The 16,046-nt window shown below is 38.9% G+C and overlaps 1 protein-coding gene across 3 annotated transcripts; it reads right to left on the minus strand.

Annotated features, from left to right (window-relative positions):
- Positions 1 to 5,372: 5,372 nt before the first annotated feature.
- Positions 5,373 to 15,982, minus strand: LOC121634595 (homeodomain-interacting protein kinase 1-like). 3 transcript variants are annotated; one of them, XM_041977361.1, is made up of 2 exons: positions 15,139 to 15,982; positions 5,373 to 5,691 (listed from the first exon to the last, which is right to left on the minus strand). In XM_041977361.1, exons 1-2 carry the CDS (start codon positions 15,809 to 15,811, stop codon positions 5,624 to 5,626), a joined length of 741 nt encoding a protein of 246 aa, XP_041833295.1. In that variant the 5' UTR covers positions 15,812 to 15,982; the 3' UTR covers positions 5,373 to 5,623. The 3 variants fall into 3 exon arrangements, with proteins under 3 accessions (XP_041833295.1, XP_041833293.1, XP_041833296.1); XM_041977359.1 differs by having other exon boundaries at positions 14,059 to 15,982; XM_041977362.1 differs by lacking the exon at positions 5,373 to 5,691 and adding an exon at positions 6,218 to 6,314.
- Between the last annotated feature and the right edge of the window lie 64 nt (positions 15,983 to 16,046).

Genomic DNA, 16,046 nt, shown 5'->3' on the forward strand with positions numbered 1-16,046 from the left:
TATTGTGGTCTTGCAGTTTCGTGAATTTCTTTTCTTTTTTTTGTATGCAACACTGCATATTTAAGTATATGTAAATCCTATTTCAACCATTCTTTGTCCAAGTGTTACTGTAGGAATCAGGCCACTGTGTTTTGTGTCTTGATTGGCCAAAGGACTCTGTCCAGAGTCAGTCTGCTTCGTGTCCCGCTTTCTTTTTCTGAAAAATATAGATGGAAAAGGCAGATGCCAGACTCACCCGAGGATGTGGGGGTCGAACTGGACAGGATTCAATACGGTGACCAGCCTGGCCACAGTAGAGACCAAGTCCATTAATAAGGTGTCGACGGCGCTCTGCCGGGGTAAGACGCATGGAATCCACTTGCATGGGCTCTACGTCCTCCTCTGAGGTTGCAGCAGTAGGTGGCAGATCATGTAGGCAGCTCTCTCTTCTGTGAGCCACTTGAATGGCAAGCTGGATGAACTTTTCCAATCCCAGGCTGTCATCTTGGGCCGTGAGTTGGAGGCGGAGCGATGGCTCTAAACTCATCCGAAAGTGTGTGAGCAGGGCTGCCTCATTCCATCCACTCGATGCAGCCAAAGTGCGAAACTGCAGGACATGTTCTGTGATGGCAGTGCGTCCCTGCCAGAGGCAAAACAATCTTTCCTGTAAGGTGGCGTCTCCAGGGAAATCCCAAACACTTCCTGAAAGTGAATTGGGGATAGGATTGCGTCACAGTGCCGCCTTGCTGCCAGAGTGCGTCAGCCCACTGGAGTGCTGGTCCTGAATGCAGGGACATAACATAAGCAATCTTAGCTCAATCAGTGGGGTACCTGTTAGGGTTCATTTCAAGGTGGAGGGATAACTGTAGCAGGAACCCGCTGCATAGTTTCAGATCGCCAGAAAAATGGTTGGTGGTGGAATCCATCCGTCATTCTTTTTGGGTCGGACCTTCTGTTATGAAGGGCCCCACTGAGATAGATTGGAGTTTAACAAGGATTTATTCAAGCACTGTTCCTTCTCTAAGAAGCTTACGAAGAGCAGGGAGCCAGGAAGCCAAACTGGAGTCTGGAGTTCAGCCAGAGGAGTCGAGACCTGGAAGGGGTAAATAGGGTAGTAAAGTAGAGTATTTGAAGCCTGACGAGTAGATTGAGAACAGGTGTGACTGATTAGTATTCCGGAGATTGACTGCGATAGTCTAACACATAATGCATAATATTTAACATTTTAGCACTAAAACTAGCAGCAAGCTCGTTGGCTGAACCCCCTGACAGGGCCGGTGTTAAAGAGAAGGCCTGGTTAAACATCCCACTCGTGTTTTCTGTTGTAAACTGTTTTGTCATCATCTCTGTTGAGACATTTGTGTGAACAGGGACTGTACACTCAAAGAAAACACAGTATATATGCTGAGTCAGCCCAACGTTGTCCAGACTGTTACCCAGATCATTAGTCGCTTTGTCCTGAGGGTTGTCTACATGGATGTTAAAATCACCAACAATAATTACACAGTCAGAATCTAAACAGATTGTAGTAGCAGTTCACCAAACTCATCATGAAACACTGCACAGTGCCCTGGTGGTCTATAGAAATGTAGATATATTATTTTATAATAAGCTTTCAACTGAAGAGCCACGTATTCATAAGAAGTAAAACTTCCAAGAGATATCTGCTTACACTGAGATGACTCATTAGATAAAACTGCTCCTCCTCCTCTCCTGTTTAGTCTGACCTCACTGATAAAACTAAAGGTGGGAGGGGTTGATTCAATAAGAGCAGCTGCTTTGTTATTTTGGTTAAAATCAAGGTTGTGCTCAGTTATAAAATCATTAATTGGTGGTTTTAACATCCATTTTAACATCCATGCAGACAGCCCTCAGGACAAATCCTTAATTAACATTTAATAAAGGGAAGAAGTTGTTCCCAGAAGAAGTTGAAGTTGTCTATGAAATGAACTGGATGTGTGGTACATGCAGCCGACACCATGTATTCAGACTAAACAGCCTACTGAATCTCTCCACTCCTCTGATGGGAGCGAGAGACCACTGATGAATATCCGGGCATCCAGACAGCTGATCGTATCCAGCAGTTCAGTAAAATCCTGCTTCAGCACTTCTGATTATTGATTCACAACAGTGTAGTGGTTACCTCTGTGGTTTTTGATGCAGGAGACATGGGTTCAAGTCCGTAGCATACCTTCCTTCCTTCAGAGGTGAATCACTCAGAAAGCTTCTTTAACTCCTCATTGGGACTTGCAAAGAGAAATTTATTGGAACTATCAGCCCATCACACTGAGCCGCTGACTAGCTCAGCTGGCGGGGCTTCCACCTCCCACTCGGGAGACCAGTGTTCAAATCTGGGAGGCCACTAAATGCTACGGCAAGGGGGAGCCAGGACGCCAGAACACAAGGGGGAGTTAACTTCCCCCCTTGAAGTAAGATCTTTTAAAGTAGGGATAGATCAGCACAGATGACACCTGTGATAGAATGATATGTATGTGTTTGTGATGATACTATACTTTACTCTACTACCTGGACTAATAGTTGCTGCTTTACACTTCCCTTAACCTTCTTCCCTTAACCTTAACAAGTGTTGTATCTGTATATTCCAACATTTATGTAGTGAAGTATGTTCTAGTGCAAAGATCCCAAACCCAACAGCATCCCTTCCTTTCCTTTCCCTCTCTCACTTCTCTCACTTCTATTCCAGACCTCAGTCAACTGTTGCTCTGTTTTACTTTAGTTCAGTAGCTGAGAAACCCTTATTCTACTGCAGTTTAGCTACTTCTTTGCTCCCGTATCTAGTTGTTCTTAATGAAGGCACTTGTTGTACTACATTCATGTCTCCAGTGTGTCACCATCAAGGTGGTCATCTTCCTTTCAGTAACTGTCTGAAGTAGTTTGTTGGCATGTCAGTAAGTTGTAATCTTCAGTGACTGTCTCAAGTTGCAGTTAAGCTAGCATGTTACATCCTGCTACTGCTATAAGTATACAGCAGCAGGACATCCAGTCTTTCATGGTCCCAGTAAAATTCCAGCCTGTTTTAGTTTATAACCCCTACTTGTTACCTCCCCAGAGTACAGGGAGAGGCCGTGTCCCCTCCCCAACCCATCGGAGCAGGATGGTTTTGTTGATCCAGGTACCTGAGACGGACAGGATTCGAACTAGACGCTGCGCCACTGGCGACTTACGGTTCTCTGCCAACCCCACCACGCCACCAAGAACCCTTCACACTCAACCTTGTTCTCGTGGCGCTTTTATCTTTTCATTTTGGCCGTTGGACATGAGTCATTGTGTAGAACCTGATTGGCTGTTAGAGCCACCTAATTTGACTCAGGTGTGTTGGTGCAGGGATACATGGAAAACCTGCTGGATTGCGGCCCTCGTAGGACCGAATTGAGTAGCCCTGATTTAGAGGATTTGAACTGGAAGCTTCTGCTTCCAGCTGCAGCTGAACATCATCCTGAGCTGCCCAGTCACAGGATCCTCAGAGTTTCTGAGCAGGTTTGACTCTTTAACTCAGGAGCTGAATTCAGAGCTTTCATCACATCTTCAGCAACGACAATCTGTCCTCTTACCAGCTGAGCTGCTCCGACTTCAGATTGATCCGTCTTTTCATGCTTCATGGATAATTAAAATGTAAATGCATTAAAAGATATATAGAAGTGTCAATAAAAATACCACTAAAAATGTACTTTTTATGCTATGCATGATATCAATACTTTAAATTTCCACATTCTGTTTTGTTTTTTACACCATCCCATAAACGGTACAATTGTCACCATTTGCAACTACATGTTTTTAGTTTATTAACTTTTTAAATGCATTTCATTGGTACATTTGTTTATTGAATAAAATGTTAATTTTCAGTATTTATACATTTAATTATAAATGAAACAACTCTCCATACATTACAACTTCACAATGGATCTACAAAATCCCACAACCTTTATTCACTGCTATCTGGAAGTGAAAAATCCAGTATTTCACATGATTAAATTGTCAAGAGCGAAGAGTTATCTTTAAATTAACATACGTGTACATTTCCACATGTGTGTAGTAATCCTAACCACCTGAACTGACTCACCTTATAATACGTACAGAAGTCAGATGTATTAAATAAGAAATATATAACAGATAAAACAAGTTCTCCCCCTGCCTTGGAAATGTTTTAACTTCCCCCTTGAGGAGCTTTATGGATATAATGTGACAGGACAGCAGAGGTGAGGACCCAAACGCAGACTGATGAGGCAGGAGACAAACCAACGCCACTATCCAGGATTTAATATCAAGGAACAAGGCAGCCGATACAGACTGAACACGGAAACAACAACAATGATCTGGCACTGAGTCAGAGAAACCAAGGCGTGTATATATACAGGGAACAGGTGAAGTGAGGGAGCAATCAGACCAGGTGAACTAACGAGCTGGAAACAGAAACCACTGAACAGAAAAAAAACGACTGAAAACACAAACATGAAAGAAAAAAATCAGCCAAAACGCGTCAGCGAGAAAAGTCGGGAGGGACGAGCTCAGAGAACATAAATCACCAACGTGAAAATCAATACAAACAGCCCCATTACAATGAAATTACAGCCACACTGTCATGTAAATAAGCTTTGATGCGCGAAACTCCCACAAATCGCCAGCAGAGGGCGCTCCAAGACCAGAAATGTCTCCACTGCGTTTTCACTGCCCATGATTCAACTTAAATAACAGGCATTATGCTCTACTTCACCATAGCAATAACATAGTTAAGGAACTAAACAGAAGGAGCACTACTACACATCTAATACAAGCAGAAATTAGCGAACATATGGCTGATTATATTCCTGACAAATTAGAAACCTAACCAGCAACCTGAACTCAGACCTGTTACCAGCACTGCAGTATAAACTGTATGAAAGAACTAGCAGTAGCTTACTTTCATGTGATTCACACCAGTCTCAACAAACCAAGGATGCACACAGTTGGCTCACCAGCTCCTGCACTTGTTTCTTCAACATACACGTAGATGCCGCATTCGGGCTTGTCAGGCACGTCAACACAGCCGCCATCTTGGGCCGGGGTGCATGTTAAATGATATCACCCACACCAGTGAACCAACATTTTGTTAACTTAACCCTCCTGCTGTCTTCAGGTTTCTGAAACCTTTGAAATACACGATCAAGAATTTGGAGCATTAAAACATGGTTTAGATCTTAAATGTATTGTTTCTCTTGCAGGTATTGACTCTTTATATTTCTCCCATACATCTATAAGGAGAACATAAATCTTTTTCACTCTTAGAGACTCTAATGCAGACATGTGGTGTTTAACTGAACCAAACACACAACAAAGTTAGCAAGTTACGTTTTCTTATTGAGTGTTTGACTGAAATTATGCAATTAAAACAGAAATAGTTGAAAGTATACATAACATTTTTATTATTTTAATTAGATTTGACTACACTACAATTAACAGATGAACTCTAATGTGGTTAATTTTGTTTGTTCCATGTGATTGTAGCGTGACCTTCCATCTCCACACCCAACTATTCTCTTGACTGGTCAAGACTGGAAAATGGCCTTCACCTAAAGAGCTCCAAACGTTGTGAAAGCAGATGATGTTGAGGAAGGGATCATCTCTGCCTTCTGCACTTACTTTGTCTTCAAGCTGGCAAACCCGACACACGTGAAGACACACTGACGTTCCTCCAGAGGAACATCAGATGGAGCCCTGAGCAATGTAGAAAAGACCAAAACTGTTAGTGTGTATTTGATCATCCAGCGTGCAATAGAAAAAAAAAAAGCATTGTGTAAGAATAAATAAATAAAGGAAATCCTCCTCTTGTGTGTTTCATTAGCGTAGCATCACTTCTAGACCTCCAGCCTCCAGTCTGGTCCCGCTCTGCTGGAATGAAGGACCAAAGCTACTTTCCACACTGGCTGCTACATGCTGGCAGCAGACTGGCTCCTTATTTATCTGGATGGGTTTTATAACTATAAATAAAAATATATGTTCACAATGACAGAACATGTTTTAGTGGTTGAGCTTCTTATTAATATCATCTCCCTTTCTCCTGAACATCCTGTTTGTTTGTTTGTTTGTTTGTTTGTTTTTTTCCTGAGCGTGGCTCTTAGGAGAATTAATATGGAATGTGTCTTTATTCATTTCTACAAACAGCTTTAATATCTAACATGTGGTGTGAAAGGTAATAGTGGATTGTACACAAATCTCTCACATTTCACATCCTTTCCTTGATTTTATTCTGGACTGTCGGTGTCGCCGTTTCCTGTTTCTCTAGATTTTGTGTGTACGCCTGGGTCAGAGTTGACTATTTTCAGTCTAGAAAAGCATCACTGCAGTAATAACAGTATTAAAAAACTTAATAAATGGAGTCATTACTGAAGATTACAAGCTTATTTCCAAGTACTGCAGCAATTTTTACAAAAATTTATACAGCTCTAACTCTTGCCAAACCTCATCATAAAAAATGTTAAAATCTCTGTCAATCAAACCCATTAATAACGAGGAATCAGAACTATGTGATAAAACTATCTCAAAAGAAGAAGTAAAAAATGCAATCGACCTGCTGAAAAATAATAAATCACCAGGTACTGACGGTTTAACCTCAGAGTTTTACTAAATGTTCTCTAAGGATTTGATTCCTTTTCTATTAGAAGTTTTTACAGAAAGCTTAGGAAAAGAACTGGACTGATTATTCTTATTCCCAAACCTAAAAAAGATCATTTATTGATCGATAATTGGCGTCCAATCTGTTTACGTAACTACAAAATCTTTGCTTTGATTTTAGCCAGACGAATTAAGGTGGCATTGGACTCAGTCATTGATGAAACACAATCGGGTTTCATGGCAAAAAGACATAACAAACAATATCAGACTGGTCCTGGATATTCTGGATTACTCAGACCTAACTGACAGTAACGGCTTCATCTTATTTTTATTTCTACAAAGCCTTTGATACAGTAGAGCATTATTTTGTTTTCAAATCCTTAAACAAATTTGGCTTTGGTAATTATTTCTGTACAGCAGTAAAAACTCTGTATAAAAATAGTAATAGCTGTATCGAGTTAATGGGTGGTACGTCCCCAAGATTTAATTTGCATAGAGGTATCAGACAAGGCTGTCCCACCTCCCCCCACCTCTTCTTATTAGTCACTCAGCTTTTAGTACACATCAAATCAAGCAATGCAGAAGGAATCTCCTTCACTGACAGAGATTTAATCCTTACACAGCTGGAAGATGACACCACTCTGTTTTTGAAAAATAAAGATGAAATCTCAGTAGCTATAGATGCAGTTAACATGTTCTCCAAAGCCTCCGGGTTAAATCTGAATATTAATAAATGTGAACTTATGGCTATTAAAGATCGCCCAGAACCCATTCTCTGTAACATTCCCGTTAAAAAGAGGTTACATATTAAGGTATATTAATTACTAAGGATCAAAAAACAAGAATGGATCTAAATGTTATGCCTATTTTAGAATAAATACAACTTCTGGTTCCTGAGAGATCTTTCACTGAGAGGCAGGGTGTTGATCACTAGGGCAGAGGGAATCTCCCGTCTCACTTACACGGCTCTGGCTCTACATCTTGATAACAAGCTCTCAAAAGAAACTGACAAACTACTCTTCAATTTCATCTGGAAAAATAGGACACATTATATAAAAAAAGGCTGTTCTTTTGAATTCTTATGACAGTGGTGGGCTTAATGCTCTGGATTTCCATGCTTTAAATAGCACATTTAAAATAAATTGGCTAAAACAAATAGTCAGGAACCCTACCTCCATCTGGAGCTACACCTGTTCATATTCTAAGTACGTTGGGTGGCATCCATTTTTTTCTTGCTTGTAACTTTGATATTGATAAAATCCGGTTAAAATTTCTGCCTTTCACCGCCAGGCTTTTTTCTCATGGACCCTCATTTACAAACACAACTTTAGCCTGGATAATTATCTACTATGGAACAACAAGGACATTCTATAGAAAAGAAAATCTCTTTTTTGGATTATTGGTTTGATAACAACATTATACTGGTCAATCAGGTATTTAACACAGTGGCCTGTTGTTCTCCTAAGAAGATTTTCTATTAGAATATAACATTAATGTTTCTCCAGGAGATTATGCCTTAGTGTTTGGTGCAATTCCTTCTGGAGTTTGTCTGTTATTCAGACATCAACCGAGAGTTCATACCCAGCATCTGTCCTTGTTTTCTCCATTACACACTCCCATTGGTAAAATATGTTTTTCTGGACTTTCTAAAAGCAATAACAAAGCTATTAGAGCCTTGTTTAAAGAAAATATGACCTCATTACCAAGAGCGATCTTTTGTTGGGATCATTTTGTGAATGACATATCATGGAAGGAAGCTTGGCGGCTGCCTAATCAATATTAATTACCAACACAGTAAAGGAAACGTCTTTTAAACTTATGCACAGAATTTATCCAACCAAAAACTTTCTCAAAGAAAAGTTTAAGTTAAATATTGATGTGAACTGTAGTTTTGGTATTGTCCTGATGTTCACATATTTTGGCAAAACCTGTGTTTTTGTAGATAACATTGACAGTTTTTACGTTTTTGTATTATTTGGAATTTAAAATGACCAAAAGCAAGTGAAGACTATGAGCAGATACATAATCAACCTTATGATATTATGGGCAAAATTTCATATTCACAATGTAAATGCACAAGAAGACAGCCTGGTTTTCTTGCATTTATTCAGGATTTCAGACATTCACTCACTTACAGACTCTAAAAATGTGAAAGCTATCAATACCGTTTCAGCTTTTTATAAGGGACACTACTTTAAACAGAATGCCAGTCTCCACTAAGTCCTCTCTCCTCTAGCGTTTTATATGTTATTGTTTTAAGAAGCGACTAACGACAAATCTGGCAACTTTTTCTGGTATTATTGGAGACTTTTGGAGACTGACGCGAATAAACGTAGTTTACGCTTCCCAATGAGGAGCGGGTGCCGTGCAGACCCCTCCCTCTACATATAATAAAAAAAAAATAAAGAATATAATAAATATATTTTTAAAACTCATCTTAAAACACATTTTTATTCTTTGGCTTTCAGCCCAGTATGAGACTGTTCCTGTTTAGTGTGTGTGGTTTGTTTTACTTTTTGGTTTTATTTGTTTATAATTTGTTTATTCTTTTAAAATTGCTTATTGTTTTAAAACTGTTTTAAAAGCCATGAACAATTATTTTATTATATTTTATGATATTATTTATTTCCTGGTTGATTTTTGTACTTTATGTGTTGCTTTGTCCATTTATGTACAGCACTTTGTTTCAGCTGTGTTTGTTTTAAAGGGCTATATAAATAAAGTTGAGTTGAGTTGAGAATTATTATTTAATTATTATTTATTTATTTATTTAGCCGTTCTAAACATTTTTAGGTTGTCTTTTCATAAATTTTTGCCTTTTCCACGACATCCCTCATTATGGCAGCATCCATTACAGCTACATGTCCCAGGCTGATTAGAATCAGAAATACTTTATTAATCCCTTTGGAAATTCCTCCGGGAAATATGCTAATTATGCTGATTAGTGACTTTTAGGACAGCCAATAGCTGCTGTTCTTACTGAGGAGTGGGAACAGTGGCTGGAGAGGAGCATCAGTCCCTGAAGCTGTTTATTGTCAGGAACTACATGGACCAGTCGTACCATGTCCTGTGGGGGATGATGGGGACAAAGTTGCCGTTCTGCTTCGACTATAAAGTGAAAATAAAATCAAATCATTAAATCTGATTTGATTCAACAATTTTAATGTCTACTTGTTTTGTATTCGTGTGGCCAGTAAGATGTTTTGCTTTTTGTTTTGTTTTTTAATAATAACTGCTGCACAAAAAATGTGAATTGTAAACATTGTAATTTCTGAATTTATTGTTGAAGTATTTATCACTAATACTGTGAAAATGAGAGGAAATGTGAATATTTGCTATGCATGGTGATTTCAGTGTGCGCCCCTGTGATGGCCGCCTAGGCAGCCACACACTGAGCCTGGTCTGGTAACCTTTTTTCTTCATTTCAGTTAAATCATTTTATTTGTAATATTTACCTTTTCCTTTATATTTCACATTTTTCTTAGCAAGTTTGGTAGGGGGGGTTAACTGATTGGGTGCACAATTTTAGTTGACTCATTCTTGTCACCTTGTTAATTTGGCTTATTTTCAGTTAATATGCATTTTCTTTGAGTTACTAGTTCCTGGGGAAGTTGCTGTGTGGGAGACCCAAGCCTGCTAAGAGTCCCAGCTGAGGTGGATCTCCTTTGACGAGGCTACAGCCTGATTGGATTTATCCATCTTGCAAAAAGATAGTGGGAGAGGGGTTTAGAGTTTCTATTGTTTTATATTACTTTATTTGTTCTTTATGTAGAAGTATGATTATTTAGATTTCGGTTTCCCTAATGAGTTATGAATCTAAATTGTTTAAGTTCTGTTGTGAATTAGTTAAGTTTATAAAGTTAGCTGAAGATGGTTGTTATGTATTTCCCTCTTGTGTCAAAATGGTCTGATCAGCCAGTGTATATAGTTTCCCTTGTGTGTCAGTTTGTTAGGTCAGTTAGTTTTCAGTTCCTTATGTTGATGTTCTGTTTATTTGACCTCTTTTATGGGCCCAGAACTTTTGTTTAGGAATTTGTATTTTTGTTTTTTTTGTAAAATTAAATGTCAAAAGACTTTTTCTTTACAAAACCTCCTGTGCTCTCTTCATCCTTGGCCTCGGTCCCTCACAGCCCCTAAATTTTCTGCTTGCGCTCCTAAAAATTTAAGTTAGGGGCCCCTGTGCTCCTCGTTAAAAAAGTTAGTCTGGAGCAAATTACCCCATGGTGGGGCAACATGTCACATGTTCACACTCTCCATTTGATTGCCTATAACTCTGCACTGGCAAAAGATATGAAAATAATATGAATACAAAATCTACACCTGAGACATTGGTGTTTCATCTGGTACACATTTTTACTTTAGATGATGTATTGATTCTGAGAAATACACAAGAGTGTAAAAAGTGTGACAACAAGCCCCGGTCTCCCCTACTTTGTAGCAGTCATTATGTTTTAAGTATTAAGACTTACTTATAAAAAGTACTCAGCAGCATTCTTTGTGCATGTGTGTGTGGTTTATGCTGGAGGAGTCTGAAGGAACAGAATGTCAAGGCCATGGCCATGTGGGGCCCTTATTCTAGCCTCAATCAAAGGAGCAGATAGAGGTCCTGCACTCCTTTTGTTTTGTTTTGTTTATTGTTTGGTTTTGTTTTGTTTCTTTTTTTTGTTTGGTTTTGTTTTCTTTCTTTTTTTGTTTGGTTTTGTTTTCTTTCTTTTTTTTGTTTGGTTTTGTTTTCTTTCTTTTTTTTGGTTTTTTATCTTTCTTTTTTTTGTTTTGTTTTGTTATCTTTCTTTTTTTTGTTTTGTGTTGTTATCTTTCTTTTTTTTGTTTTGTGTTGTTATCTTTCTATTTTTTGTTTTGTTTTCTTTCTTTTTTTGATTTGTTATCTTTCTTTTTTTGTTTTGTTTTGTTTCTTTCTTTTTTTGTTTTATCTTTCTTTTTTGTTTTGTTTTGTTTTCTTTCTTTTTTTATTTTCTTTTCTTCCGTTTTTTCTTTTGTTATTGTTTTGTTTTCTTTCTTTCTTTTTTCTTTTGTTTAGTTTAGTTTTGTTTTCTTTCTTTCTTTCTTTCTTTCTTTTTTCTTTTGTTTAGTTTAGTTTAGTTTAGTTTAGTTTAGTTTTCTTTTCTTTCTGTTTTTTTTTAATACTGACCCTGGTTTTACTGCTGTAATACTGACCAGTTGTGGGTCAGCTGTTTGTTGTGAGAAAGCGTTGTGTCTTTCATCTTCCGGTACAGCATGTGAAGCACTCAACTATCCTTGAAAAAAAGTTGTTAATTGGTGTGAAAAACATATTTTCACAATTCCATTCAGCACAACACCATGAATCATTGTTGTTGTTCTGTGTAGCGCTAGAAACCTGACGGAGACCAAAAGTTGAGTCATTTCGTCTGTTTGATATAGTTTCCGTTTGGATGCGGACAGCATGTCCAGGCCTTCTACCTTCATTGAATGACGTAATGACATCTGATGGTAAACTTGCTCTTTCCATGTCTACCGGAGCAGTATTATTAATGGGCTGTGTGCATATGACTTCTACTGAACTTGCTCTTTCTGTGTCTAAAGGAGCAGTATAATTGATGGGTTGCGTGCATATGACTTCGACTAAACTTGTTCTTTCTATGTCTTCTGGAGCAGTATTATTGATGGGCTGCGTGCATATGACTTCTGCTGAACTTGCTCTTTCTGTGTCTACCGGAGCAGTATTATTGATGGACTGTGTGCATATGACTTCTACTGAACTTGCTCTTTCTGTGTCTAAAGGAGCAGTATAATTGATGGGTTGCGTGCATATGACTTCGACTAAACTTGTTCTTTCTGTGTCTAAAGGAACAGTATAATTGATGGGTTGCGTGCATATGACTTCAACTAAACTTGTTCTTTCTATGTCTAAAGGAACAGTATAATTAATGGGTTGTGTGCATATGACTTCGACTAAACTAGTTCTTTCTATGTCTTCCGGAGCAGTATAATTGATGGGTTGCGTGCATATGACTTCGACTAAACTTGTTCTTTCTATGTCTTCCGGAGCAGTATAATTGATGGGTTGCGTGCATATGACTTCAACTAAACTTGCTCTTTCTATGTCTTCCGGAGCAGTATAATTGATGGGTTGCGTGCATATGACTTCGACTAAACTTGTTCTTTCTATGTCTAAAGGAACAGTATAATTGATGGGTTGCGTGCATATGACTTCGACTAAACTTGTTCTTTCTGTGTCTAAAGGAACAGTATAATTGATGGGTTGCGTGCATATGACTTCGACTAAACTTGTTCTTTCTATGTCTAAAGGAACAGTATAATTAATGGGTTGCGTGCATATGACTTCGACTAAACTTGTTCTTTCTATGTCTTCCGGAGCAGTATAATTGATGGGTTGCGTGCATATGACTTCAACTAAACTTGCTCTTTCTATGTCTTCCGGAGCAGTATAATTGATGGGTTGCGTGCATATGACTTCGACTAAACTTGTTCTTTCTATGTCTAAAGGAACAGTATAATTGATGGGTTGCGTGCATATGACTTCGACTAAACTTGTTCTTTCTGTGTCTAAAGGAACAGTATAATTGATGGGTTGTGTGCATATGACTTCTACTAAACTTGTTCTTTCTGTGTCTAAAGGAACAGTATAATTGATGGGTTGCGTGCATATGACTTCTACTAAACTTGTTCTTTCTATGTCTAAAGGAACAGTATAATTGATGGGTTGCGTGCATATGACTTCTACTAAACTTGCTCTTTCTGAATCTAAAGGAACAGTATAATTGATGGGTTGCGTGCATATGACTTCTACTAAACTTGCTCTTTCTGTGTCTACCGGAGCAGTATAATTGATGGGTTGCGTGCATATGACTTCTACTAAACTTGCTCTTTCTGAATCTAAAGGAACAGTATAATTGATGGGTTGCGTGCATATGACTTCTACTAAACTTGCTCTTTCTGTGTCTACCGGAGCAGTATAATTGATGGGTTGCGTGCATATGACTTCTACTAAACTTGCTCTTTCTGTGTCTACCGGAGCAGTATAATTGATGGGTTGCGTGCATATGACTTCTACTAAACTTGTTCTTTCTATGTCTTCCGGAACAGTATAATTGATGGGTTGCGTGCATATGACTTCTACTAAACTTGCTCTTTCTATGTCTACCGGAGCAGTATAATTGATGGGTTGCGTGCATATGACTTCGACTAAACTTGTTCTTTCTGTGTCTAAAGGAGCAGTATAATTGATGGGTTGCGTGCATTTGACTTCTACTAAACTTGCTCTTTCTGTGTCTACCTGAACAGTATAATTGATGGGTTGCGTGCCTATGACTTCTACTAAACTTGCTCTTTCTGTGTCTATTTGAGCAGTGTTGTACGTGGGTGTTGTCTGGGAATTCCTTGTGGTTGAATGTGGTGGTGTGGCAAATGGGTCATTAGATTCAGAAAATACAAAATCCTCTGTAATAAAGCCATGCTGCAGGGCCTCACCTGGGGTGATACGATTCCTAGGATCTATCTCCAGCATCTTCTTGAGGAGGTCAATAAAAGCCAGAGTGTCCATAGAGTCATCATCTGTCTCGTGCAACCATGGCAGGTCATCAAGAGATCTTATTGAATCGCAGATGTTGTTATAATCCCTTTCTTGGATTACCATGCCGCCGTAGTATTCCTCTGGTGACTTCAGCTGCCAGACAAAGCCAGTAGAGTCTTGAGAGAGAGTAAAGTATTTCCCTGCATAAAATCCATTCTCTATTAAATCCTGCGGGGGCATTCCTTGTAACTTCATGATGTTTCTCATGATTTCATATCCAGAACTTGCAGCAAACATATACTGACCAGTAAATAATTCAGCCAAAACACAGCCAAGAGCCCACATATCAATACCTTCGTCCACTGGCAGGCCTAAAATGACCTCTGGAGACCTGTAAGCAGGAGCCTGTAGCATAGCTCCCACCGCTAACTCTGGTTTCATAGCAGCTAGGCCGAAATCGATCAGTTTAACTTTAAAAGGCTGTAACTGATGGTTCACAAGCATAATGTTGTCTGGCTTGATGTCAGTATGAATAATTTCCTGGCTCTTCAGTGTATCCAAAGCAACCAGCATCTGCTCAGCAATAATTCTGATCTCAGAGACAGACAGCGGCGTTAAGTTCCTATCACGCATAAAGTCATAAAGGTTTTGATCCAATAATTCAAACGCAAAGCAAATTTGATTGTTGTATCTGAAACATTCGTAAAATTTGATCAAATTGTTCCTGTCAGGGTCCAGCTGTCCGATTTTATCTAACATTTTATACTCTTTTATTGCTACGTTGCGATATTCCTCCTTTACAATTTTAACTGCTACAACTTCCTGGGTGTCCATTTTTGTGCAAGTAAACACTTCTCCAAAAACGCCTGAATTCTGGGATTGCTCGATCCGATAACCGCCGCACTGAGTAGATATGATTTCAGTAGACGTCTCAACCTGGGAATTCCTTGTGGTTGAATGTGGTGGCCTTATAAATAAGTCATGCTGTTCAGGACGTAAGTAATACTTTCTGATAAAGTCATGCTGCAAGGCCTCACCTGGGGTGATACGTATCATTGGATCTATCTCCAGCATCTTCTTGAGAAGGTCCATAAAAGCCAAAATGTCCTCAGGGTTTTCAGCCATCTTGTGCAACCTTGGCATATCATCAAAAGAGCTTATTAAATTGGAAATGTTACAATCCCATCCTTGTCTTTCCACGCTGGCGTAGTATTCCTGTGGTGTCTTCAGCTGCCAGCCAAAGCCAGTAGAATCTTGAGGTGGTGTGAAGTATTTCTCTGCATAAAATCCATTCCTGATAAAATTCTGCAGGGGCGTTCCTTGTAACTGTATGATGTTCCTCAAGATTTCATAGTTAGAACTTGCAGAAAACATGTACTGACCAGTAAATAGTTCAACCAAAACACAGCCAAGAGCCCACATATCAATACCTTCGTCTACTGGCAGGCCTAAAATGACCTCTGGGGGCCTGTAAGCACGACCCAGAAACGAAGCTCCCACTGGAAATTCGGATCTGAGAGCAGCTAGGCCAAAATCTACCAGTTTAACTTTAAACGGCTGTAACTGATGGTTGACAAGAACAATATTTTCTAACTTGACGTCTGTATGAACAATTTCTCTGCTTTTTAGTGCATTCAAAGCAACGAGCATCTGCTCAGCAATAACTCTGATCTCAGAGACAGAAAGCTGCAGGCCTCTTCTTTCACGCATAAAATCATATAAGCTTCGGTCCAAAAATTCAAACGCAAAGCAGGTTTGATGCTTGAATCTAAAACGTTCGTAAAACTTGACCAAATTGTTCCTGTCAGGGTCCAACTTTCTGATTTTCTTTAAAATTTTATATTCTTTTTCCACTAAATAGTGAAATTCATCTGTCACAGTTTTAACCGTTACAACTTCTTGCGTGTCCATTTTCGTGCATTTAAACACGTCTCCAGAAACTCCG

Source organism: Melanotaenia boesemani, chromosome 23, assembly GCF_017639745.1.
Source record: "Melanotaenia boesemani isolate fMelBoe1 chromosome 23, fMelBoe1.pri, whole genome shotgun sequence".
NCBI classification, from domain to species: domain Eukaryota; kingdom Metazoa; phylum Chordata; class Actinopteri; order Atheriniformes; family Melanotaeniidae; genus Melanotaenia; species Melanotaenia boesemani.

Coding starts and splice junctions, on each gene's coding strand:
- LOC121634595 (XM_041977359.1), bottom strand. CDS start 15,811: ATGCGTGAAAGAAGAGGCCTGCAGCTTTCTGTCTCTGAGATCAGAGTT. Junction 5,692..14,058: donor TAGGAATCGTATCACCCCAG/GTGAGGCCCTGC, acceptor TACATTGCTCAG/GGCTCCATCTGATGTTCCTC.